General features: G+C 44.8%; 1 protein-coding gene and 1 pseudogene across 1 annotated transcript in view; one reads left to right on the top strand and one right to left on the bottom strand.

The window, feature by feature from the left end:
* Nucleotides 1-1,671: 1,671 nt before the first annotated feature.
* Nucleotides 1,672-27,976, bottom strand: part of SLC1A4 (solute carrier family 1 member 4) — a 29,058-nt gene continuing 2,753 nt past the window's right edge. Inside the window, exons 2-8 of the mRNA XM_036263464.1 lie at nt 17,320-17,362; nt 14,476-14,538; nt 12,918-13,084; nt 7,161-7,394; nt 5,354-5,548; nt 4,919-5,053; nt 1,672-2,563 (exon numbers count right to left, since the gene is read on the bottom strand). Of these exons, the coding sequence (XP_036119357.1) occupies nt 2,326-2,563; nt 4,919-5,053; nt 5,354-5,548; nt 7,161-7,394; nt 12,918-13,084; nt 14,476-14,538; nt 17,320-17,362 (1,075 nt within the window). The 3' untranslated portion in view covers nt 1,672-2,325. The remainder of the gene's footprint in view (nt 2,564-4,918; nt 5,054-5,353; nt 5,549-7,160; nt 7,395-12,917; nt 13,085-14,475; nt 14,539-17,319; nt 17,363-27,976) is intronic.
* Nucleotides 23,389-23,738, top strand: LOC118631085 (annotated as a pseudogene).

The raw sequence follows: 27,976 nt of genomic DNA, 5'->3' as shown, positions 1-27,976 counted from the left end.
AGTCTGTGGGCTGATGCTCTAATGGCTGAGCCAAACCAGGGCCAGGCCTTTGATTTTAAAATGGGAGAGCCTGACTGTCTCTGTGCCATCCACCCATACTGATCAACGGGACACACATCACAATGGTGTGTTCCCCTTCCACGGGGCCCGAGTGGCAGCAAAACCACAGCAGCAGGGAAAACAGAGAATGCACGAGGGTGAAAGACTGGGAGTTCTCATGGCCTGTTGAGGGGTGGCAGAAACTGCTCGGGTCTGGGAGTCACAGGGAAGTCGGGTACCCGGAAACGCAATGAAAGGCAAGGTGGTTAATTCATGAGCACCTGAAGGACATCAGCAAGAGGCTGCCTTCGATGCTGTCGAGGAGCCACAAAGAGAACGAGCAATAAAAGTGCCTACTGCACACGGGGAACAAAGCCCCGCTCACAACAGCTGCCTTCGCCAGGAGACCGAGGCTCTGTGGAGAGAGGTATCACTTGGGTGAGGAAATAAGAGCGCAGGGGCGTTCGTCAGCCTGGATAGCCAAGGGAAATGGCTGTCTTCAGAGTCCCTCAGTTTGCCCACCAAATCCCTCTGAGGTAGGTAAGAGGCAGGTGACATGGGCCCTGATATACAAATGGGGTAAAGTGAGGCCCAGCACCCGCAGCAAGTCACACGACAGACCCACACCAACAGTCACAGCGCCACGGCAGGCTGGTGCCTTTTAGGTCTTCCCTGTCGCTGACCACACGGGTCTCTATAAAGCCCCTCACCTCAATTCAAACTGAGCCAGCAGGTATCGGAGGAGCATGGACATCTGGCTTATAATTTTAAACTTTGATGTATTGGCAGGAAAGGAAATCAAGTCCATGGAAATCAGCCAAAGCCAAGGAAGGGTCTGGGGACCTGGGAACAGGGGCAGCTCACCCCAGTAAGTGAGTGGGTTTGCATTTTTTAACTTTTATTTATTTTTTATATATTTTTTTTTTGCTAGAATACAGTATTTTAGGGAGGTTCTAGTTGAATTAAAATAGTAGATTGGCTCTGAGCAGTGGTTAGAGCATCAGCCCACGGACAAGAGTCACGGGTTCGATCCCCAGCCCTGGTCAGGGTCATGCGGGAGGCAACCAATTGATGTCTCTCTCTCACACATTGATGTTTCTCTTTCTCTCTCTCCCTCCCACTCCATCTTAAAACCAATGGAAAAATATCCACTGAGGATTAAAAAAAAAGAAAGCAGACTGATGAACCAGAGGGTCCTGAATGTGATAACCACATCACACCTTCCCAGAAGAGGTCCCTCTCTGTCCTGTTGCCAAATCAGAGTGGATGGGGATAAAGCTACAGTGTTGTCAGGGGCCCAGGTCGCGGAAGCTGAAAACTTCCCCAGGGCTGGGATGAGCATGGGGAAAATTGGTGTGTGTGTGTGTGTGTGTGTGTGTGTGTGGTGTCCTGGTTAGGTTGCTTCTCTTCCTCCTGCAGGCTGCATTCCCCCTCCTTTCTTTTTCCTTTTTTTTTTAGAGAAGAAGGAGAGAGAGATAAAAACATCGATATGAGAGAGAAACATCGATAGGGGGTTTCCTACATGTCCCCCACTGGGGATCAAGCCCCAAACCTGGGCATGTGCCCTGACCGGGAATCGAACCAGGACCTCACAGCCCATGGGACAATGCTCAATCCACTGAGCCACACCAACCAGGCTCCCCCTCCTTTCTCTGACCTCAGGATTTAGTTTTCTTAGTGCTGCTGACCAGAGGAGCCAGCAGTGCTAACACCGTCTGGAGTATTTCTAACCTGACAATATGCAGTGCCACCAGCCCCCCAGCAACCCTCGAACCAGAAGCCAGCTGCACCTCGCTGTAGTGCAAACTCCAACACCCCGAGTCCCAGCTCAGCAAATTCCTACCAAGGCTAAGAATTTGGAAATTTTTCCAATTACTACGGCTCACAAGGCAATGTGACAGATGACTGCAAAACCCCTAGGTTTGCCCGGAAAGCACCTGATGCACTGAGACTGGGTGCAATGAAGGGGGCACATCTGCATTTTCCCAAGCTGTGACCACCAGGCTCCCAAAAACCTGTTATGCACGCTTCAGAGTGGGTTTCAAACAGAACCTGGTGTACCTAGACAGGGATCAAGCTGAAGGGCAGAATGTCCTAGTCCTCAGGAGCCAGTTCTGGCTGGGAAGCCCAATGCCTGTGCCGAGAAGTGATCTTCAAACTGGTGATTGGGCCAACGCACTGCCCAGGAGGCCAGAGTTGTGAGGGCAGTGGGCGTGCCCGGTGTCCGGTGGCTGGACTGACGGGGTGGGCACTGCTGCTGGCGGGCGAAGCCGAAGCCTAGCCTCCTCACAGAACCGACTCCTTGGATTCCAGTTCCGGGGCGCTGGCAGCAGGGCCGCCGGCAGCGTTCTGGTGCATCACCAGAGGTGACGTCTCCTCCTCTGACTTGCAGTTGGGGATGGCGTCCACTTTCACCTCGCTCAGTTCTTGCTCCTCTTTCTTTATTGCCTTCTGATTCAGGTGGTGGAGAATGCCGGCACCCAGGGCGTCCCCTTCCACATTCACCACGGTGGTGGTACGGTCCCTGGTGGGAAAAGAAAGGTAGGGCTACCGCCAGTGCCACCTGGAGCTACCTGGGGGGCAGCCCCGTCACAGGAGGCTGAGGCCACGGAGCAGCTGGGGCCCTGAGGGGCCCTGCTGTTTCCTGGAGAGCACGCTATTAAGGGAATAAAGCCTCACTTTAAATTGACTTTGTTTCAATATTTTTTTTTCTTATGAAAGTAGTAGATAAGCACTACAGAAAACTTGGGGGAGGGGGGAGAAGTATAAAGAAGAAAACAAGTCACCCACCCACACTTCACAGCTCAGAGTGAACCAGTGCTACCGTTTTGACTGCTTCCTTCCAGTCGCCTTCTGTCATGTACTTTAGGTAAGCCAGGCACCAGCATCCAAACGGCGATGTGGCTGGGACAGGTGCCAGTGGAGCTAAGGTTTCCTGTCCAGCTTTTCTTTTTCTCATTTCAGGGCCTCATCTTACTGACGGTCCATCTCCAGCTGCAGCCCGCGGCTGCTGGCAACACCCCTCACAGAAAACAGCGCTGTCCTTTCCAGAAGCTTTTCTTCCCACTGATCAGCCCAAAACCCATCCTCCCTCCCTGGAGCTCAGTATTGCAACCAGTTTTCAAGAGATGGAAAGAAATGTGAACTTGCCTGAGGGCACTGCCGCGGGATCAGAGGCCACAGGGAGGTGGAGGCTCCTGCGACTTCAGGTCTCCACTGGGCAGCTCCTCTGGTGCCCTATTTCCCTGTTCCTGGCTGAGCGCTTCCTAGATGCCTGCCTTCCCCATGCAGATGAGCCAGGAGATGGACCTCTGACCCCTGACCTTTGGCTCTGGTCCCGTCTAACTCACCAGCTCAGGGACTGAGTTCCCTCTGATGAGTCTTCCGGACAGTGCTGCGCAGTCCACCCTCATTGCTCTGAGGACCCATAGGGGTCCTGAGAAGCCCCTTCAAGTTTCCAGGGCTTAGGAGAAAAGGGCTGGAAGCCACCATTCCCAACCACAGTGGGCAGAGCCGAGCCCAGCGTCAGGCCCCAGCGTTTAGGTTTTTACATGCCGAGCTCTGACTAGCCTGGTCAGCAGCAGCCAATGCTCACTGAATGTTTTCCCATGTGCCTGGAACTCTTCTTCACGCTGAGCATCTGTGAACGCAGTCTCCACCACAACTCTGGCGTAGGGTCTATTATTATTCCAAGTCACAGGTGAGCAGGCAAAGAACAGAAGTGTCCTGTCACACGACTACTAAATGGCAAAGCTGGGATCTGAACCCAGGTCCCTGGGCTCTAGGGCTCTTTTTTTGTTTGTTTGTTAATCCTCACCCAAGGATATTTTTCCATTGGTTTTTAGAGAGAGTGAAAGGGAGGGAGGGGGAGAGAGAAATATCTGTGTGAGAAAGACACATCAATTGGTTGCCTCCTGCATGACTCTGACCGGGGCCAGGGATCAAACCTGCAACCCGGGTACATGCCCTTGACTGGGAATCAAACCCAAGACCCTTCAGTTCATGGGATGTTGCTCTAACTATTGAGCAACACCAGCCAGGGCTAGGGCTCATTTTTTTTTTCTTTATTGATTTTAGAGAGAGACGAAGGGAGAGGGAGAGAGAGAGAGAAACATCTATGAGAGAGAACATCAATTGGCTGCCTCCTGGGCATGTGTCCTGACCGGGAATCTAACTGGCGACCTCTTGGTGCATGGGGTGACACTCAACCACTGAGCCACACTGGCCAGGCAAGGGCTCATTTTTTTATCCTTATGCTCTACTGTCCAATACTAGTACCTCAGCTAACCTTCCCTATAAAATAGGTACTGTTCATACCTGAAAAAAGTATCATACAACGCAAGGAATCAACACTCAAAAACTATCTTGTGTTTTCACAGCAGCCCTGCCGACGGCAGTCTGAATCACACCTCCTTCCTAACACGCCGTCCCCTGAGCCTAAGCCAAGGCATTCCCATTAGCTGGGTTCATCTCTCTCCTCACAAAAGTCTCTCTTCAGGCACGTCAGGCCAAGCGCCATCATCTCAGAGCCTCACTGCGCCAGTGGCTATGACTCGTCTGCAGCAAACAACTTCCACATATTTCTGTGCCCTCTGGGCCTGCCCTGGAGGCCCGGCCCGGGTCTTGGCCCCTGCTTTCCCGGATGATCTAAGCAAGTTCTTGGTAACGTTTTATGGTCATTTGCGGGCCTCTGACTCTCACGTTGTGTTATTTTTCCTAGCTATAAATTTTGTCTTGGCTGCTCAGCTGTGGGCTCCTTCACAGGCAGGGAGCACGTCTGAAGTTCCTCTACGGGCCTCAGGTCCAGCCGAGTGCCAAGCTCCCAGGGAGCTCAGTGCAGACTTTCTTGTATTCGATGTCCTTAGGACTTGCTACTTACACAATCCAGTCCACAGCCAGGATCAGAGAGAGGTCACGAGTGGGCAGCCCAATGGCCTCCAGGATGATGGCGATGGTGAGGACCCCTCCGGCCGGCACGCCTGCCGCTCCGACACTGGATGCTGTGGCCGTCACTCTAGGGGATGGCAAAGCAGGGTCATCCACTAACACAGAGTGTGGAAGCGACAGATAAATGCAGAACATGGCAGCCATAGCTTGGAAACCGAAAACCACATAACCCTAGATTCTGCCAGGTAAGCCTGTGACAGACAATTCATTCTCTGTGAGTCACGGATTCACACTGTCCTCATTTCATGAGCGAGACACCTGAGTCCTGGTGAGATTGGTATTTATGAGTCTTTTCCAAAGGAAATCACAAGAAATACCTCAAGTTTTGACCCAGGCCTAACGAGTTAGGAAAGAAGAACAGACTCACAGGATCGTGAAGATCTGGCCTGCCTTCAGCTCTATGTTGTTGAGCTGGGCAATGAACACGGTGGCCACACACTGGAAGATGGCCGCCCCGTCCATGTTCACGGTGGCCCCGATGGGGAGGATGAACCTGCTGATCCTCTTGTCTACACCGTTGTTTTCTTCAGTACACTTCATCATGGAGGGAAGGGTTGCTGAGCTGCAGATGGAAAAACAACCAACCATGAGACCAGTCCTTCCAAGGGTAACATGTTACTTGGCTCAGACCCTGGAACAGAAACATTAGCACCATCCTAGTTTCTGACTTTTTCCCTGGAAATAAAAGGAAAACCAGAATTGTTTCAAAGTCTTAGGGTTTTTTCAACTCCCAAAGTATTCAACATTTGACTCCCTACAGTTATCTGTTATGTCATTTACCTACCGACGCCTGTTCCAAACCTCTCAAGAACCATACATTGCCTTATGGTACAAAATGTTCTCAAGAGAACCAAGAACTACTGACTCCATATACGCATCTCTTCTCTTGAATGTTTTCTCCCCCAAAAAGTGCAAGGCAAACTATGATTTTTTTTTTTTCTTTTAGGCCAAGAAGCAGAAATGGCTCTGAGAATTTGGGAACAGTTACTGGGTTAACCAGACGGCCGGATAAACCAGACCTGTTCTCTCCAGTGGCCTCTGCAGGTTGCGCAGAGCAAGGCTGGCGCAGCCGAGAAGCAGGTTTGCTCTAAGCTGGAGAAACTGAGCTCCCTCAGCCTTTCACCGCCGCTACCTGATCACCGAACAGCCCTTCGGATGGGAGGGAAATGCAGTGGAAAGGCGAAGCTAGACGTGCTGAAACAATGTGCTGCCATCCTTCGCAAGTTTTCCTACATGTATTTGGAAAGCCCATTTTGGGGGGGAAAGATGTCCAATAATGACAAGGTACATCTTTTGTGTTAAATTAGATAATCCTGGAGACCTGAACACGCATCCCTCACCATGATGCCTTGGTCTTATCTTCTTTTTAAAAAAAAAATTTTTTCTTTATTACCTTTTAGAGAGAGAGGAAGAGAGGAGGAGAGAGAGAAACATTGATGAGGAAGAACATCAATTGGCCGCCTCCTGCATGTCCCCTGACTGGGAATCAAACCGGTGACCTCTTGGTGCGTGGGATGATGCTCAACCACTGAGCTACACCAGCCGGGCTGGTCTTATTTTCTAGAAACTTCCCTGCAATGCAGTTTGAATTAAGAGGCTGCCTTCTTTTCAAGCAAAGGTTTTACTAATTAGGGTGAGGACACACAGTTCCTATGGGCTAAATAATGATGAGGTTGACCACCAAGGAGCCAGGAGGAGAAGAAATGAGGCACTTCCTCACTCAGGCAATCCTAGAAATCCGTTTCTGTAGGAGCTATGGGGCTGATAATACAAAAAAATAAGATAAGCCCTGGCCGGTTTGGCTCAGCGGTTAGAGCATCGGCCTGTGGTCCCGAGAGACCCGGGTTCGGTTCCCGCTAAGGGCATGTACCTCGGTTGCAGTTTGTCCCCGGCCCTGGTTGGTCGTGCGGGTGGCAGCCACTCGATGTGGCCCTTTCACATCGATGTTTCTCTCTCTCTCTTCCTCTCTCCCCCTCCCACTCTACCAGAACAAAAAATAGAAAAATGTCCTCAGGTGAGGATAAAAAAATAAAATAAAAAATAAGATAAGACCAATTTAGAGTTTTCAAAGAATTAACACATGTTAAGATGCCAGTGGTACATTTACCACTGGGCTCACCTGGTTTCATATTAACATGGCTCAGAGCCATCAAGGGCACCCAAAATCCACTCACCTGGAGCAGGTGGCAAATGCTGTCGCAAATGGTGTCAGGAGACCCAGAAGGAACTTGAATGGGTTTTTTCGTGTGAAAATAAAATAAATAAGTGGCAGAACAATTCCTCCATGAATAATATGGCCCAATATAGATGTAAAGATATATTTCCCAAGGCTGGTCACCAGCACGATGATGTCCTTCATTTCCACAATCTTGCTTCCAACCAGGAACATGATGCCCACAGGTACATACCTAGGGCATGAGCACAGGGTACTTTTCAGGAAGAGAGATGTGATGAAGGGGCTGGGAGATGCAGGCAATTCCTGACACAACACAGGGATGGAAAATGAAAGGGATGGGCCCATTTTACAGGTTGAGAAACTGAGTAAATTTAACATGATACATCACCATGAATGATGATGTATCCATGGATAATGGAGTCAGGACCAGACCCCAGACTTCTCTCCCCTTGGATATATTATGTTCTTAACAGATAGGTGCCACCAAGTGCAAGGGCAAGGAACCGTTCCAGATCACAGCCTCTGGGAATGCAGTCTTTCGGCTTTGCTCAGGCTTGTTCTGAGAACTTAAAAACACAAAAGACTGACGTCTATTTTGCAGAATTGAGACAAAGCTGTGAATTTTGTGAGGTTTTAAATTCTTTGTGATTTGGAAAACATGATTCCCTGGGAAAAAGTCATTAACAATGACCCCCTGGGAACACTCCTGGAGCGTAAAGATTTTTTTAACGGCAGAGTGAGAAGGAGGAAGGGAAGCTACAAAGAACAAAAGTCAGTTGTTTAGAATTTAATGTAAATGGAGAAAGAATTTTACAACCAATGATTTTTTGGGTAAATTTTAATTATGTAGATAATAAGGTCACATCGTTCAAATCGCAAAGGGAACACAGGGTGAGCCGTGTGAAGTCTCCCTTCCACCGCTGTCCCCAAGCACCGGCTCCTTCCCTGGAGCAAGCCAGCACCACTGGTTTCTTGAGTTTTCTTTCCAGAGATATTCTAAGCAGTATTATTAATTTTAAATTCCATAGTAACACATGAATGTATTCTCCTTTCCAAAAATGGAAACATTACAGACTGGGCCGAAATCCTCTTTAGCCACCACCCTGAAGCCAGACCCCTCCTCAGATAACCGCTCCTACTTCCTACGTATTTAGATACACAGGCATGTATTTAAATCTGTATGTCTGTTTTTAACCCCACATTATATCTTTTGAGATCTTTTCATACAAATACATAGACATCTACATCAGTATTTTTTTTATTGTGGTAGAATATGTATAACATAAAATTTACCATTTTGATCGTTTTAAGTGTACAATTTAGTGGCATTAAGTGCATTCTTATTGCTGTGCTACCATCTATCTCCAGAACTTTTTCATCATCCCAAACTGAAACTTTGTACTCATTAAACAATAACCTCCTCCCCCTGTCCTGGTAACCACTGTTCTACTTTCTGTCTCTATGAATTTGACCGTTGTAGGAACTTCTTATAAATGGAATGGTACAGTATTTATGCTTTTGCGTCTGGCTTATTTCACTTAGCATGTCTTTAAGTTTCATCCATGTTGTAGCATGTGCCAATCTCAGTCCTTCTTATAGCTGAATAATATTCCATTGTATGTCTATATCTCATTTTGTTTATCCATTCATCAGTGGACATTTGGCTGTTTCTCCCTTTACCTCATTATTTTACAATATCATCCTCAGAACCCAGACACTATAGATTAGTTTGCTGTTGCCCTGTTAATGGACAATTAAATTGCTCCCAGATTTTCATCATGAAAAACAATGCAGCGGACAGGCCTCTTTGTGCCCTACGGGCCTGGGTGCTCTAGGCAGAGACACCAAAAGGTAGAAGTGCTGAGTTATGAGGTGTGCATATTTTAAATTTTAGCAGATCCCAACAGATGGTTATCTAAAGTGGCTGTTCCAATTCCTATTCCCACTAGCTCTCCAGGAGAATAATCCTTTCCCTGCATGACTGGTTCCCATCAGGGCACAATTTTGCCCTCAGGGGATGTGTGGCAATGTCTGGAGACAATTTTGGTTGTCACAACTTTGGGGAGGGAGTGCTGCTGGCATCTGGTGAACTGGAGGCCAGAAATACTGCTAATATTCTACAGTGCACAAGACAGCCCTCCCCCACAACAAAGAATGATCCAGCCCAAAAGGTCAATAGTGCTGCTGTTGAGAAACTCTATCCTCATCCTTATCAATGTTTGATAAAACCAAACTGTTCATGCCCCTGATTTCTAATGTTTATTGGTCATTCAGGTTTCCTCTTCTATTTAAAAAATATATATTTGTATTGGTTTTTAGAGAAAGAGGAAGGGAGAGAGACAGAGAGATAGAATCATCAATCAACTGCCTCCTGCACCCTCAACCCAGGCATGTGTCCTGACCAGGAATTGAACCAGTGACCTCTTGGTGCATGGGACAGCACTCAACTAACTGAGCCACACCAGCTGGGAAGATTTCCTCTTCTATAAATTGCCTGCTCACATATTTTTTCTATTTGCTAACAGTTCATTCAGTCTGTTCTTTGTCAGTAATCAGAACTCTGTATCAGTGTTTCTCAAAGCTATCTTTAGTGAAAGACTGGTTAATTTCTATCCGGTCATGGACCAATATTCTTATATAAGACAATAAAAATAAAATATTAGAAAAATGACCCTGACCAGTTTGACTCAGTGGTTAGAGCGTTTGCCTGCGGACCAGAGAGTCCCGGGTTCGGTTTCCGCTAAGGGCATGTACCTCGGTGGTGGTTTGTCCCTGGCCCTGGATGGGGTTGTGCGGGTGGCAGCCAGTCGATGTGTCTCTCTCACAGTGATATTTCTCTCTCTTTACCCCTCTCTCCCTCCTGCTCTGTCTGAAGATAAATGCAAAAGAAAAATGGTCATGTGCTTGGGTGTTGCAGCAATATAAAATTGCTATAGAAGTTCTAAATTGAGAATACTTTAAATTTTAGCAGATCCTAACAAATGGTTATCCAAAGTGGCTGTTCCAATTCCCATTCCCACTAGCTCTCCAGGAAAATAATCCTTATTCTCAAGTTCCCTATAAATCTCACTGCAGATAGAAAAACAGTTTGTGAACTGGTACTAGTCCTTTGGATACTAATGCTTTGAGATTTTGTCTTTGAGTATATATACTATAGTATATGCAAATACTTATCAACTTTTCCCAAGTGTCTTGTCTTTTAACTATGTTCAAGGTATCTTTTGCATGCAAATATTTTATATTTTGATGTAGTCAAATTTAGCAGTGTTCTATGCCTTTCACATTTTGCATTTTGTTTAGGAAGACTTTCCCTACCCCTATATTTTCTTCTAATTCTTTTAGAGGATTCCTTTCTTCTTTCTCCTCCCTCCCTGGAGAATTTATTTTATTTATTTATTTATTTATTTATTTATTTATTTATTTATTTTTATCCTCACCCGAGGACACTTTTTCATTCTTTGTTCAGATAGAGCAGGAGGGAGAGAGAGAAACATCGATGTGAAAGGGACACATCGAGTGGCTGCCACCCGCACGACCAACCAGGGCCGGGGACAAACTGCAACCGAAGTACATGCCCTTAGCGGGAACCAAACCCGGGTCTCTCCGGACCGCAGGCCGTCACTCTAACCGCTGAGCCAAACCGGCCAGGGCCTCCCTGGAGAGTTTAATGTATGGATTGGCACTATGAGTTTTTTTAATATATTTTTTTTTATTGATTTTTTTTTTTTTTTTTATCCTCACCCGAGGACATTTTTCCATTTTTTGTTCAGATAGAGCGGGAGGGAGAGAGAGGAAGAGAGAGAGAGAGAGAAACATCGATGTGAAGGGACACATCGAGTGGCTGCCACCCGCACGACCAACCAGGGCCAGGGACAAACTGCAACCGAGGTACATGCCCTTAGCGGGAACTGAACCCAGGTCTCTCTGTACCGCAGGCCGACGCTCTAACCGCTGAGCCAAACCGGCCAGGGCTTTTATTGATTTTTTTAGAGAGAGAGGAAGGAACAGAGAAGGGAGAGAGAAGGGAGAGAGAGACAGAAACATCATTGTGAAAGAGAAACATCGATCAGCCGCCTCCTGCACACCCCCCACTGGGGATCGAGCTGGAAACCCAGGCATGTGCCCTGACCGGGAATTGAACTGGGACCTCTCAGTCCGTGAAACAAGGCTCAATCCACTGAGCCACACCAACTGGGCGGCACTATGACTTTCATTAGAACATAGTCACTCTTACTCAATTACAAGTTGTCTGTGGTTGCTTCTGTGCAATAGTGGCAGAATTGGGTAGTTGAGAGAGAGACCATACGGCCTGCAGAGTTTGCTGATCCTGTATTTAATCCCGAGGAGTTGTTTCTGTGAATGTGCTGGTGAGGCAAGTGCTTTGACATTGGAGTAGATAATTAGTGAAGGAAAGAAAGCTGGAAGAGCTACTGCTGAAGATCCCTCCCATACCTGGTTGAGATCCTTTGACTAGTTAAGGCATTTTAAACCCTAATTCTGTGTGAGATGCATTTTCCGGGCAATAGATCCCCCACTGCAGTTAGACACTCAGCAGGGGCTGCCTTACCAAATACCTGCTTATGTAACTAGTGCATCAACTTGAAGGAATGATTGTAAATTGGTTTCCAAAGTGAAAACAAATGTCTTCACACAGGAACATCACTTTCTTGCACAGTTTCTTTTAATCTTTTAGGATTATAGACTAAAAACAAAGGAGGCCAGGAAAAGAACCTGATGTGTGATGAAAACACCATTTCCTTTCTGTAACTATTTCTCTCCCCAGAACAACAGTCATATGAATGAGGTTTCGTGTTTGCAATGAGAGTCAGACTCTGGAATGTTGGCTGAGCAAGAAAATTTCATTGAGCAAAATAAACACCACTAGTCAGGGCTTTGGACTTGGCTTCCCACTCCATTCCAAACTTTCCTACCAAATTCCAGGCTTCTCTCCTAAAATCAGTCCCGGTGAACCTCGACAGCAAGAAGTTCTGGGATATTTAAGGGTTGACCATTAGGAGAACGCTGTGTGCATAAAAGGATAAGCTGCTTTCTTGACAATGAATGGGAGTCTGGCTGGAGTACAGAGCAGGGTGAAGCCAGGGAGGGGGTGCCGCTGGAATTGGTATGATTTCTGAGAAGTTACTTTGAGGGATCAGGTCAAAGTTTTACCTTTTAGCCCAAAATCAATCTAATAATTTTTCATTAAACAATCACACTGTCATTGATTCTACATACAGAAACATTTAGGTGAAAAACAAAACAAAAACAGACCATTACCAGTGATATGCACAGGGTGAAGGAAAATCTGTCCTCCATGGTGTGAAATACAATAGTAAGGGGACCCTTCAAAGATCATTTTAAGATAAATAAGCCTTATTTTACACAGCAGATAGCAAACTTATGAAAGTCATTGCTCCATAAGATGATATGGGCATTGCATATAATATGGGATGACGGTGGGAACCTATGCATAGACCGCTGATGATAGGACCATAAGGGGTGACTGTGGGTGCTGAGGAAGTAACTGGTAACGATGGTACAACCTGGTTCTCCGAGGTCCTGGACAAGAGGAGAAACTGCCTCCACCTCCGTCACACCCTGTACTAGGACTCACTGGTGGTACATCAACCATATACAGAGCCCTGGGCCAGGTGGGGACCCACCAGTGACTGAGAACAGCAGAGTCGGGTTCTTTTCTGGATGGCAGGAGAAATAAGAGGGAGAGTAGGTGGTGGGGGGCAGGGACAATACTCACCACATAATCCACGACACCAGCACCATCGTCGCCTCGTTGAAGGCATTGAAGAAACGGATGAGCTCTTCTCCTTCAGAGCCTAGCTTCCTTAGGGCCACTCCTAACACCAGGGCAAAAAGGACCAATCCTAAAATGTTCATCCCTTCGACCTCGGTGCCAACGGGGATCTGCAGGATCAGAGTGGACACAGGGTCCAAGTTCACAACATATGATTGAGAACTGAGGATGCTTTTGCTTCATTTCTCCACCAGATTGAAACACTATGCTCAGATGAGAAAAGGTTCATATTTTCTTTAACCTTCAGCGATTTCACAAATCAAGGGGTAGAAAAGTCAAGGGAGATGGCGTCTAAGGATACAGAAAGTCAACAAAAATTTTACCTAGTTGTTAACTCTAAAAGCTGTCCAAAACTGGCATAGGTTAAAGCAGAAAGCAGTGAGCTCCCTGTTACTGGATATAGTCAGGGAGAGGTTAGACAGTCACTTCAAAGGGTTGATTTTAAAAGAAGAGCTGGTTGCTGAAAAGTTCCTTCAGATTAAAAGTCAACGATTGTAACTTCAGTTCCTCAATGTCAACAATTCTTTGTTGCTAGGCTGCTATGATGGCTTCCCAGCTGACAAATTTCCCCAAAAGATTTTTCAGGATTGACATGGATACTTTCAGGATATTCGTTCCTAAATCATGGACTTTAAATGTATAGATAAAATGTATTCTTTATTTTTTCTAGCAATGCTGAATCTTACCACTGCAAAGCATATATTAGACAGGTATTTTATTCTATCAAAACACATGAAATTCTGAACAGTAAACATGTCAGCCTGGTAAAAACGCAGACAGCATTTTTACCAGAGTCCCTCCCGGTCTGAGTTCTAGTCCCTGCTCTGATACTAGATAACTTCTCTGAGCTTCAGGTTCTTCATCTGCAAGATGAAATGAATTGGACTAATTTCTTTTGCAATGAGTTTTCAACTTTTTTAAAAAAATGGAATTTTCCCTTCAGTCAAAGAAAAGCTGGTAGCATTTGGAGCCCCTAGACCCTGGGTGGGGGTGGGAGGAGATATGTGTGGGTGGGAAAAGGGCAAGGTACCCCCTTCTTCCCACGACAGTTCTGTGTCTGAACTGAATAATCCTTGAGGTCCCTTGCCCCTTCCTGCTCATGACCTAGCCCAGTGTCTGGCAAACAACAGGTACTGAAAACATATGTGTGGATTAATAATGGCTAGAATAAATTAAGCCCCTAAGAGAAGTCTTATGTGTAGGGGTAGGTTAAACCACCTATTAATTATATTTCAGAATAGCAAAAGGGTTATAAAATATTTCTGAAGAAAGGGGATGTTAGTTACAATTGGGTGAAATAGATCCACTAAAGATTTCAAAGCTACAGACACTGGCCTTTGGCCATGTTGGGAAATAACCAAGGAAGCAAACCCAACCCGTGTGGGTCGAACAGTCCACCCAAACCCCAAAGCTTTCAGCCCTGTTGAGAAAAAGATGCATCGTATGTATGCTCCTTCAATTAAGAAGTATGCGTCGCAAGTTACCTTACAAAGAGCTTTACCTTTTCAAGGGTTATGTTTCCAGTGCTCGTGTTGTGGGTCACCTCTGTGTAATTAGTTGCATACTGTTGAGTAAGAGAAAGAAAAATCCACTGTCAGTTTACAGGGGAAGATGGGACAAGAGAGCTGGGCCTCTTGCTCATCTGTCATTATTCACTTCAAGTGTCGGGGCATTGCTCAATTGGTTGGCCTGACAACGGACTCCGAGAACTGTACAAAAGAAGTCCTTTCAGATCAAGGCAGCATGTACTCCAAGAGGCCTCTGGGTAGGGACCAAGGACACAGGGAGAATTTTCTTATGTCCCTTTGTAGGTTGTAGGTCTGCCCAACTTCATGCTGATAGTTTGATATTTCTTTTTTTTTTTTTTTTCCATTTATCTTCAGATAGAGCAGGGGGTAGAGAGGAGGAAAGAGAGAGAGAAACATTGATGTGAGAGACACACATCAACTGGTTGCCACCCACATCACCCCAACTGGGGCCGGGGACAAACTGCAACCGAGGTACGTGCCGGGAACCGAACCCGGGTCTCTCTGGTCCGCAGGCCCTCCCTGAGCCAAACCGGCCAGGGCATGATAGTTTGATATTTCAAACAGCTGATAGTTCATAAGATGTAGAGAACCTTGGTCTTAATTCCATAGTGCCTAAGTTCACTTTTCAATGTGTCAATTTATTTTTATTCATTTATGTATGCTCCACTTTGTTCCAGAACTTGTTTGAGTGTGATTACTTTTCAGAATCTGTTTCTAATTGGCCTGAGCCTCTACTCTCCAAAGAAAAGGGAATCAGGCAGGATGGAGTTTCCTGGCAGAGTCTTCTGGGAGACCCACTTCTTAGAAGTGAAACCTCTCTCCAGCTTTGGCCCAGCAGTGGACTTCACACATCGCTGCACAGTGCACACAGGTGTCCCCTGTGGCAGCTGCACTGTCGGCTAGAATCTGTTATGAAACACCCTTCCTGACCTGGTTTCTGAACTGTTGAGAGCACCCCATTAGGAGGTACAGACCTGGAGGCCTTCTTTACCAGCCTTAGAGCAGCTCTGGTCTCTCTCAGCTTTGATTTATCAAACTTTCAGACAGGCAGACGTGTTTAGTGGTCCTGTGATCTAGGGTGGCAGAAAAAACAAAACCCACCCCATATGTAATAGGCACTGAAACCTCATATACCTTTTCTTTTTCTCCTACCTCATGTTATATATAGAAGTCACAGCTGTGCTTATATGCAGATTTGTGGGTTTTTTAAAATTTATTATTATTATTTTTTAATCCCAAAGATATTTTTCCATTGATTTTCAGATAGAATGGGAGGAAGGAGGGAGAGAGAAGGAGAGGGAGGGAGAGGGAGAGAGGGGGTGAGAGAGAGAGAGAGAGAGAGAGAGAGAGAAACATCAACATGAGAGAGACACATTGATTGGTTGCCTCCTGCATGACCCTGACCAGGGCTGGGGATCAAACCAAAACCGAGCTTTGTGCCCTTGACCAGAATTAAACCCGAGACTCTTTGGTCCGTGGGCTGACACTCTAACTGCTAAGCCAAATCAGCCAGGGCTGGGTTTTTTTGTTTTTTTTTTTAAAGAGAAAGGCTCTAAGTAGAAACAGAAAAGTCTTTGCTTAAAAGGGCAATCAGATAAGTCCATCTAATCTAGACCTTGATATTTCTTCTCTGTGTAAAGCATGGCCACAGGGATATGACTTGCAGTATTACTAAAATCAGGATAAAACCAGAAACAACCTGAATATCCATCAATAAGAGGCCAATGGAGTAAAACTATGGTACACTCATACAGTGGAATACAGCCAATAACATCCTAGGGTGGCAGAAAAAACAAAACCCACCCCATATGTGATAGGTACTGAAACCTAATATATCTTTTCTTTTTCTCCTACCTCATGTTATATATAGAAGTCACAGCTGTGCTTATATGCAGATTTGTGGGTTTTTAAAAAATTTATTATTATTATTTTTTAATCCTCACCCAAAGATATTTTTCCATTGATTTTCAGATAGAATGGGAGGAAGGAGGGAGAGAGAAGGAGAGGGAGAGAGAGGGAGGGAGGGAGATATTTACTGACATGAGAAAAATCTTCACAATGTACTGCTTTAAGAAAGAGTTTAGAGCTCTGAGAGCCCTGGCCAGGTAGCTCAGTTGGTTAGAGCATCGTTCTGATATACCAAGGTTGTGGGTTCGATCCCTGGTCAGGGCACACACAAGAATCAACCACTGAAGGCATAAATAAGTGGAACAACAAATCAATGTTTCTCTTTTTCTCTCTCTTCCTGTGAAAAAAATAAATTAAAAGAAAAATCTTAGAAATAAAATAAAATTATAATAAAAAAAAAAGTTTACAAACAATGTGTGGTATGGTTATTTTTAAAACATGTGGGCATGCACAGAAAAAACAGATCTGTAGGGTGTATACCAAAATGTTCAGGGGAAGCTCTAGGTGGTGAATTTGGGTGACTTTTATTTTATTTTCTTCCACGTTTTTGTACTTGATTTTTAATATATTTTTTGCAATGAGCATATATTACCTTTATAAAAAAAAACAAAGATAAAATTATACTTTAAAAAATTCTTCAATATTTAAAAGAGCCCCAAAATATGATTTGAGGGTGATGTGAAAAGATGTCAGAACCAGTGGAATCTTTGAGAAAAATGTTGATTTGTTTTGTTTTGTTTTGTTTTGTTTTATTCCAGGGGCCTACCTATAAAACTTAGCCTGATGTTACCAAGTTTTGTCAACAACACTCTCTCTCCCTGTTCCACCTCACTTAATTCTATAGCAGTAATTTATACATCCCCTACCCCACCAAAGATGCATATTTTTAGCAAAGTATCGAGTCTTACCGTTTGAAAAGCTGCAACCACAAGATTTGAGGGAAACAGGTTTCTGTTGGAAAAGGAAGCATTTCATCAATATTTTTAAAATTCAGCATTCAAAGGATCCGTTTTCAGACGCCCGCTCCTGACTCCTCACGTGTAGTATGCTCCTCTCTCCACTTCCAGCGATTATTGTGACCTTCTGCTTGTCCAAACACCCACCTATGCCTCGGCTGCCTGGCCACAGGAGATACGCGAGTACACCTGTTTTTATCTCCTCTCCCTCCGGTACCCCTTGATATTCAGGCTTAACTGCATTCAACCAACCAGAGTAGCTGCTTCACCTTCCTTTCCCCGAGGTTAAGCCTTTTGCAGTGGTTTTCAATAGGGAGCGGTGCTGCCCCTTTTAAATCCATGGGAGTGTTTTTGTTGTGGCAATAACTGGAGGGCATTCCTGGAATTGGGGGAGTGTGTGTAGGGGAAAACGCCAGGTCCCAGCCATTCATTCTGCGAAGTGTGGTCAAGTCCTGTACAATAAATGGTCTCAAGGCCCTCATGCTTTCCAATATCCTATATGATATACCTGTAGATGAAACCTTATAATTACCTGAGCCTAAACTAACCCCCAAACAAGGCAGTTTTTGCATAATTTGAACATATACTGAATTTTCTAGGAATGCAACTATTGTGCAAAATGTGAGATAATTATTCTCTTGTTTTGTTCAGAATGTTTCCAAGAATTGTTCATCTTTCTGGAAAAATCACATCACCCATGGCAAATGGTAAGATCTGAGTCCTTAACCCACACATGATATCACGTATCAGTCTGTATTTATAGCTGTGTCATTAATAGTGAATCTGAATTCAGAAGCAGGCACCTAACCACTTCACTTTTAGAGCATTTCAGATTAAAACACATTATTTTATTATAAATTACTCTTTTGACTTTTATATTATAGTTAAGTCATATTAATGTTTGAATTATGTGTGTAGGTAAAGTGTTTATAAATTTCATCTCAAGATGAAGGATATAAAATATTTGTTACAAAAGCAGGGCAATGCAGCTGATCAAGTTAAGCTGTATTTTGAAACCAAAGTCTATTCATGCAAACAGTTTTTACTGAGGGCCTCCTTTGAGTCAGGCTCTGTGCAAGATTCTGGTCTTGATATGTGAGAAAATCCTACGGACAGTGTATTTGTTCTATCCATTTCCTATTAGAATAAGCCTAGAAGAGTCAACAATTCTGGACTATCCTTTACAATTTGTGCCAAATTTATGCACTAATTCTTACTTCTGTGGTTGAGTTGTTTACCTAACACTAGAATCTCCAGGCAACTATTTGCTGTACATTTGGTTTCAGAGGGAGGCAGGTCTGACCGCAGCCCACCCCCACAAGCAGAGTGTGAGATGACCTCCTGGAAGCCACACCTTTGTGTAATATCTTCCCCATGAGTGTGGCTGGGGCCTATGACTTGCTTTTAGCCAAAAGAATAGAGCAAAGGTAATGGGATGGCACTTTTGTGATTTGGTTATATTACATTGTGACTTCCATCTTGCCAGAATACTCTCTTTACTGCCTTCTGGGCTTGCATGTTTGATGAAACGAGCTGCCATGCTGGACAGGCTCATATGGCAAGAAACTGAGGGTGACCTCTGGCCAACAGCCAACTAGGAACTGAGGTTCCCAGTCTAAACTTCAAGCCCAAATTCTGCCCACAACCACATGACCTCAGAAGCGAATCCTTCCCTAGGGGAGCCTTTGGAGGAGACCCTGGCTGTAGCCAACACGAGGACTCAGCTCTGTGAGAGGCTAATGCAGAAGTCTCAGCTAAGCGGTGGCAGGATTCCTACCCTACAGATACTGTGAGATAATGAATGTGCATGATTTTAAGTTGCTGAATTGTTGGTAACTTATTAAATTTGTACATTAGATAACTCATGTACTAGCCAACAGGGTTAATGAGATAAAAAACTTTATTACAGCCCTGGCTGGTTTGGCTCAGCGGTTAGAGCATCGGCCTGCGGTCCAGAGAGACCTGGGTTTGGCTCCTGCTAAGGGCATGTACCTCAGTTGCAGTTTGTCCCCGGCCCTGTTTGGGTCGTGCGGCTGGCAACCACTTGATGTGTCCCTTTTATGTCGATGTTTCTCTCTCTCTCCCTCTCTCTCTCTCTCCCCCCCCCTCCCTCCCACTCTATCTGAACAAAATATGGAAAATGTCCTCGAGTGAGGACAAAAAAAACCCCACTTTATTACATTCAGGGTGCTTCCATAAGACAGTCAGCTTGTAGAGACTGCAATACAGCATTTTCCAAACCTACTTGTCTGTGAAATCAGAATTGCTTTTAACATATTTAGAGAATACCAGCTCATATGTGCCTGCATTTACGCAGACAAAATGTGATCTTCAGTTGAATTAACTGTTACAAAATGGTGATCAGAAATTTGAGTCCCATCACAAGCATATTTACTTAAAAAAAAAAGGTAGAAAAAGACTGCAATGTGTATTGACTATTCCTCAGTGTATATGTAAATAGCAACTTATATTTGCCTATTCTTTCAATTACAAAGCACCTTTGTGACATATTTCCCAATTGTGGGGTAGGTTTGGTATCTCATCTCCATCTGCTATAATAATTAGAAGCAGAAATAGGTCTGAGCCAAGGTTTCCCTATTCTACATGTACCACACAACTCAATAGTTCCAGGACTGAGCTGGCCACTAGGTTCTCTCCCTAAAAGGGGGGGGGGGGGAGTTAAGGAATGAGCTGGGCTAGAGGCCTTTCGTCAGTCTCTATGGGAAACGACTTCCCCTGGACGTAGCTTGCATCCTCAGGGATTAGCAGTTTTCTCAGTTGCTGCAAGCACAGCTTTTCCCACAGCCTCGCAACACACTGTCTTCCAAAGAGCACACACTGTTTGTTTAAACCCCGCTCGCTGGCCTGCCTGGTCTCTTCAGCATGAGCAATAACTCAATCCTGTCTCCCCCACATGGACCCTGACCCTAACCCAGAACTTCTAGACCACACAGCCATTGACAAACCAACCTGTTTTCAGACAGTCTACAGTATCTAGTCTACAAAAATTCTGTGGGAACTGAGAGGTCCCAACAATACTAGAGGCAAACCAACAACTCCTGCCAAAAATATTCAACTTCTTAAGAAAAAAATGGTGTGTTCTGGCAGTTTCATATAAAGTTCAACATGCACTTATCATATGACCCAGCAATTCCATTCCTGGATATTTACCCAAGAGAAATGAAAATGTATGTCTGCAAATAAGGCCTGTACAGTTAACAGTTTTATTCATAATAGCCCAAAACTCAAATGTCCCTCAACAGATGATTGGACAGACTATGATAAATTCACACAATGAAATCCTACCTGGCAATAAAAAGAAATCAACTACTTGATACATGTATCCTGGATAATCTCAACAACATTGTGCTGAGCAAAAGAAGCCAAAGAAAAGTACATGCTGAGTGATTCCATTAACATGAGACTCTAGTAAAAGCAAAACTAATCTATAGCGATAGAAGGCAAAACTTTCTATCCATAACTTCCTGGGACCAGGGGTGGAGAGTGGGGATTGCTGAGAAGGGTCATGGGTGATAGAAATGTTCAGTGTCTGGATTGTGGTGATGGTTAAATGAGTTCTTTATTTGTCAACACTCACTGAACTGTACACTAAAAATGGGTGCATTTCATTATATGTAAACCATGTCAAAATGCCTTAAAAGTTAAAAAAAAAAAAAAAAAATACAGTGCTGACTGGCCAGTGTGGTTCAGTGACTAAGTATCGACTGATGCACCAAGAGGTTGTGGGCCAAATCCCATTAAGGGGCATGCAGGAGGTGGCCAATCGATGTTCTCTCTCATTGATATTTCTATCTCTTTCTCCCTAAAATCAATAAAGGGAAAAAAAAAAACACGGCGCCAACTGCAAAGGAGATTTTCCAACCAAAATAATAATAATAATAATAATAATAATGAAGTACATTCAGTGGGATGACTGAACTTTCTTTAGGTAATATAGCTTAGCTCTCAGATATTAATTCCTGGGAAGGGATTGCCAGGGGACAGTGAACTGAAGCTCATGCACCCACAAAATCATATTCCTTTCCCTTGGTCCCTCTGGTTGTCACAGACCAGGAATAGAAGCAGTCCCCTCCTGCCCATACAAGGGACAAGGAGCTGAGGCTGTGGGAGTAAAGCAAAACATCTGACAAATTGTGTCTTAGGTATGGTACCTAAAAAGTCGTCATACCCAAAGTCAGCTAGGTTTTCTCCAAAGCTATCTTCTAGTAGTTTTATAGTTTTGCATTTTACATTTAGGTCTGTGATCCATTCTGAGTTAATTTTTATGAAGAATGCTAGGTCTGTGTCCAGATTCATTTTTTTGCTGTTCCGGCCCCATTTGTTGAAAAGATTATCTTTGTGCCATTGTATCGCCTCGACTCCTTCGTCAAAGATCAGTTGACTATATTTATGAGAGTGTTTTTCTGCCTCTCTATTCTGTTCCATTGATCTATTTGCCTCTTCTTTCACCAATATCACACTGTCTTGATTACGGTAGCTTTACCATAAGTCTTGTACTCAGGTAGCATCAGTCCTACAACTTTGTTCTATCTGTATTCTTCTTACCCCTCTCTGCTTTTCAACACATACACTGCTGTGAGCTCTGGATTTTTTTCTTTTTTTTTTATCCTCACCTGAGGACATTTTTGCATTTATCTTCAGATAGAGTGGGAGGGAGAGAGGGAGGAAGAGAGAAAGAGAAACATCGATGTGAGAGAGACACATCGAGTAGTTGCCACCCACACAACCCCAACGAGGGCCGGGGACAAACTGCAACCAAGGTACGTGCCCTTAGTGGGAACCCAACCCGGAACTCTCTGGTCCGCAGGCCAATGCTCTAACCGCTGAGCCAAACTGGCCAGGGCAAGCACTGGATTTTTCTTCCTCCTGCGCTGTCCTGTATCCAGGATCAGCTGCTCATCATGCAAGCAATTTTGCTCCCCAGAGCTCTGTCTTCAGGCATTTTTCCCCAACTCCTCACATTCACACAATAACATTATGTGCTTTTAAAATAAGGAACATCTGAGCCAGGAGAAATTTTAGCAGTGACCAAGTTCAGCCCTCTTTTGGCACAGAGTGACTACCAGGCCCAGAGGTAGTAAGTTGATACACCTGCCATTCATGCTCCATTTAGACCAACACTGTCCAATAGCACTTTCTATATTTGTGCTGTGTAATGCGGTAGTCATGTGGCTATTGAGCACTTGCAATATGGCTAGTGCTACTAAGGACCTGATTTTTAAATTTTGTTTACATTGAAAATTTTAATTACACATTTAAATTTGAAATGGCCACCTGTGGCTAGTGTCTATCGTATTAGTGCAGATCTGGAGTCCTGAGATCCCGAGTCTGGACATCAGAAGGCCCAGCACTCAGTGTCATGGGCTGTTCGGGTGCGTCCAACCACTGAGATCTTCATCTTGTTCAAATTCTCAAATATTTCCCTTTTCTCTCACTTGATCCTGAAAAATTTACTTGAATTACATAATACCAGATATGTATTAGACCAAAGTTTCTCAAACATTAGTAGTCCGTGAAATAAAATGTATGGCCTCTAACCAGCGTTTTATAAAATACATTAGACAGAATGAAAAATATCAGCATGTATCACATGTTGTTTGGTGAAACTGGTGTTGCAGGGTGTGTATGTGGGGTCGGGGTGCATATGTGTGGATGCTGTAAATTCTCTTTTTTTTATCCTCACCCGAGGACATTTTTGCATTTATCTTCAAATAGAGTGGGAGGGAGAGAGGAGGAAAGAGAGAAACATCAATATGAGAGAGACACATCGAGTGGCTGCCACCTGCACCACCCAACCGGGGCCGGGGACAAACTGCAATTGAGGTACGTGCCCTTAGCGGGAACCGAGCCCAGGAATCTCTGGTCTGCGGGCCGACGGGCTAACCGCTGAGCCAAACTGGCCAGGGCGTGTAATTTTTAAACACATTTCTTCTTTCTTGCTCCCTGGCCATCTTGGTGGCTGCTCTTGGTTGGGGACTGTCCCCCACCTAAGGCAGAAAGATGGTGGTCACAAAGATGATGAAAAAGTCACTGGAGTCGATCAACTCTGGATTCCAACTTGTTATGAAAAGTGGAAAGTGCATGATGGATTACAGAGTCTGAAGCCGATCAGACAAGGTAAAGTGAAACTGGTCGTCTTTGCCAAAAACTCTCCAGCCTTGAGGACATTTGAAATAGAGCATGAGGCCATGTTGGCCAAGACTGGTGTCCATCCCTACAGTGGCCATAATGGTGAATTGGGCACAGTGTGTTGAAAATACCACAGAGTAGGCACACCAACTATCATTGATCCAGGTGATTCTGATATCATTAGAAGCATGCGGAACAGACTGAAGAGAAGTAAATCATAAAAATTTTTCTTTAATGAAACCAACCAGAGCTTGCTTTAAAAAATGTATTTGTGGGTCAAAATAAAAAACGTTTGCAAAAATGCCAAGACCACACTATTAAATCCAGAGATGCAAATCAGATCAAATTGGGAGAGACTAAATGGACACGCCTTTCCAGAGCTATAGGAATCTCTAGATACATTACTTAAACAGAAAAACTAGTATGAGCCGAGGCAAAACTGGTGACAGAACTTGAGTTAGCGGTGCTGTCCAGACTCACAGTGTTCCTGCTTTAAACATCTGTTACTCTTTATTCTTCTGATTCTATTGTCAAGAGTAGTATTCATTTCCCTGTTCTGTATGAAAAGAATGTAAAACAATTTACTTTTCCTTAGGTGTATTTTTTTGTTACTGAGCATTTCCTTCAAGTTCCAAAATTCTTTACCGAATTCATGAAAATTTCAAAGACTCTTCAGAACAGGATGTGGCTCACGCTATATACATCTGATATTTATTATCCCTGGTGTTTCTTGTTAGAGCCAGTTAACAGGGATGTACTCCTTCTGATCTTGGTACGCCTGACAAGGCTGGGAGCAGAGCAAGGGTTGGGGTGATGGGCTCTATTGTGACAGTGGGGTTGGGGAGGAATCTACCCTCTTTTTAAGACCCACATTCCAACTGGAAAGGTTAATGCGGGGCCCCTGGGTGGGAAACGTTTGAGGAAATAAGGCTAAGAACAGTCCTCACTCTCTGTATCAAGTAGCCTGAGAGGCTGGGCACATTAGAACATTAGCAAGATACTCAAATATTAACTCATTTATCCTCATAACAAGTCCAGGAAGTAGATACTATTATTAGATTAACTTTATAGATAAGGAAACTGAGGTACTGAGAGGCTAAATGACCTGTCCACACAACTAGTAAGTAGTAGAGCTGGATTCAAACCCAGATAACTGACTTCAGTGTCTGCTCTTAATCTCTACCCATGCTGCCTCTCTAGGTGCATGTTCTTTTCAGTACCTGAACTATTCAGGCAGTCTCCAGGGCAGAAGAAATGGTGTCGAGTTAAAACAATTTTTTAAAAAATTACAAGGTACCATTTTAGTGAGTAGTTTGGCTGAGAAACCTCCATTAATTTTGATCCTTGTTAGATTTGCTAAGGATCGTCATCTTGCCTATAGAAGAGAGATACACAGGCATAGATCAAACAACCTTCCATGGCCAACATTTAAGAGATATTATTCACGCCCTGGCCGGTTTGGCTCAGCAGTTAGAGCGTTGGCCTGCAGTCTGGAGAGACCCCGGTTTGGTTCCTGCTAAGGGCACGTACCTCGGTTGCAGTTTGTCCCCGGCCCTGGTTGGGTCGTGTGGGTGGCAACCACTCGATGTGTCCCTTTCACGTCGATATTTCTCTCTCTCTCTCTCTCTCTCTCTCTCTCGCTCCCACTCTATCTGAACAAAATATCAAAAAATGTCCTCGGGTGAGGATTAAAAAAAATAAATAAATAAATAAAATAAAAGATATTATTCACTATTCACGCTTTTGACTGTGCTCTAGGGGATAATATTAGGTAGGGGATAATATCAGATTTCAGTCTCCAACAGGTTTCTTTGCACCTCTTGAGAAATATGTTCTTTGCAGCTTGAGAGGCCTCACAATCATACCAGTCCTTGGGGAGGAAAGTAAGCCCCTCAAGCCTCCCTTGGTGAAGGGAAAGGCTCAGAGCCCAGCCCACTGTCGATAAAATGAGTACAAGGGAAAACATAACTCCCAGAGAAAAGGGCAACAGGCAAAATAGCGCCCTGCTCTACTTCTGTCAAGACAAGGCCCAGGGCCGTTCTTCGGGCTGCCAGAGCAGACCGAGCCGTGGCCGGGAGCTGTCCCCACCTGCCTCCTTTGCGGGTAAGTCTTTGGTTTTCCATTTTAAAACTACAAAGTTTGGCCCTGGCCGGTTTGGCTCAGCGGTTAGAGCGTCTGCAGACTGGAGAGTCCTGGGTTCGGCCTTGGTTGCAGTTTGTCCCCAGCCTGGGGCTGTGTGTGTGGCAGCCTGTTGATGTTTCTCTCTCTTCCTCCCTCTCTCCCTCCCACTCTATCTGAAGATGAATACAAAAATGTCCTCGGGTGAGGATAAAAAAACCAAACAAAACAAAATCTACAAAGTTTAGCATCCAGCTGAATGTTTCGAAGCCCGGTGCCTCAGTCCTTTCCGTTTACAACTGAGTTCAGTTTCGGAGACCATAACAGCGAATGCAGGGAGAACAGAAACTGGAATGTCATGGAGCACATGTGAGGATTTCTGCCCCATTTCGGAATGGAAGGCTCTTCTGTGTTTGGTTTTGACTTTTCTCCATTTTCCAAATCTCCCATAGTGTTGATTCTACTAGTCCAAAACAGTCAGTCACTGTTCACTTCCTTTCTCCAGGCTCCACATGGTTCCCAATATACCCAAAGACTATGTTAGCTGCAAGTCATCTTGAGCTCCCCCCAATGCCCTCCCCCCCGTGTACTCTCATTTATTTCAAACTATAAAAAGAGAGCCATCCCCATGAGTTGTGAACAGGGGAAACCCCAATCATTCTATAACACTGCTCCATTTATAAAAAGAGCAAGCATATACTGGGCCAGTCCACCCTGTTTAAGAACTGTACAGACATTAAAAAAAAAAAAAAGCCCTGGCCAGTTTGGCTCAGCGGTTGGAGCGTCGGCCTGCGGTCCAGAGAGACCCAGGTTCGGGTCCCACTAAGGGTTGCAGTTTGTCCCCGGCCCTGGTTGGTTGTGTGGGTGGCAACCACTCGATGTGTCCCTTTCACGTCGATGTTTCTCTCTCTCTCTCTCTCTCTCTCTCTCTCTCTCTCTCTCTCTTCCTCTCTCTCCCTCCCTATCTGAACAAAAAATGGAAAAATGTCCTGGGTGAGGATTAAAAAAACCCAAAAAACTGTACAGATATAACTCATTTAACCCTCAAAACAATCCTGTGAGGTGGGTACTGTCATGATCCCTACCATGAAAATGAGGAAGCCAGGGCACAGGAAGTTATGGACATGCCCTAAGACTCATAATCAACAAGCACTGTTAGGGACTAAACTTCCACATTCCCTGGGCTCCTGATAAGCTGTTTCTGTCTCTTTGATGCCAAAACCATTTCATTTTGGATGAAAAGTCAAGGCTCAATCACTTGGGTAACACTCAGTTTTGAGAGTCCTGTATTGTTCTGGGACCTCAGGCATAAAAGCTCCAGTCTGCTCAGGATTCTGCTACCTGACAGTTGCTATCCACTGGCACATCTCAGCTCTCAAAGGGTCTGCTCCTAGTGATAGCAACCCATCCACTCCCCAGTCTACTTTATTTCTAATCCATTGTGTGGTAGGAGATCAAAGCACTTGGTAATGGCATTCTGAACTTTCTAAAAGGCATAATAAAAATCTATTGGCTTCATATCTTTCTGACTTGTAGTTATATCTTTTTTTGTTGTTGTTAATCCTGACCCAAGGGGATATTTTCCATTGATTGTTTAGGTAGAGTGGAAGGGAGGGAGGGAGAGAGAAAGAGAAAGAAACATTGATGTGAGAGACACACATCGATTGGTTGCCTCCCGTGCAACCCCAACCAGGGCAGGGATTGAACCTGCAACCAAACTACATGTCCTACATGCCCTTGACCGGGAATCCAACCCAAGACTCTTCTGTCCGAGGGCTGACGCTCTAACTGCTGAGCCAAATCGGCCAGGCTGTAGTTATATCTTGAAAAATCAAATTAGAAATTGTGGCAGAGACCCCATGGGATTTGGGGGCACTCCACAACCAGGAGAGGTCATAGACTTGAGCAAAGCCTGCACTATAAGTCATCAGAGTTGTTTCCTACTCCTAGGTGTTTAAGTTGTGGGCAGTTACCAGGTGAGGGCCTGCTGGATAACTGAAGTGTTTACTGGCAGATTCTCATTTCATTCACATGCCCACAGGCAGAAAGGACTACACCCTGCCTCTGCCAAGAAACATGCCCAGGGTCACTTAAAATCGACATCTGTGAGCTTTCTGTGAAAATGTTTACCCAGATCCAGGAAGTATTTCCACGTGGCTCAGGACTGTTCCTCTCACAAGCTGCTCAGTGTGAAAGCCAAGCCTGAGCAGCTGCACACACACCTTCCGTCACCAAAGGGACTTATCTCCTCTTTTTAGAGGAAGTGGGCATCTGCCTTGACCCAGTAAAACCCTTACCTGGTTCCTCCTTTAGCTCAGAGCAAAATTTCTGAGACTGTGCG

Source organism: Molossus molossus, unplaced genomic scaffold (genome assembly GCF_014108415.1).
Source record: "Molossus molossus isolate mMolMol1 unplaced genomic scaffold, mMolMol1.p scaffold_m16_p_15, whole genome shotgun sequence".
Lineage (NCBI taxonomy): Eukaryota > Metazoa > Chordata > Mammalia > Chiroptera > Molossidae > Molossus > Molossus molossus.
The sequence above is the reverse complement of the archived record's forward strand: the minus strand, read 5'-3'. Positions and strand labels throughout refer to the sequence as shown.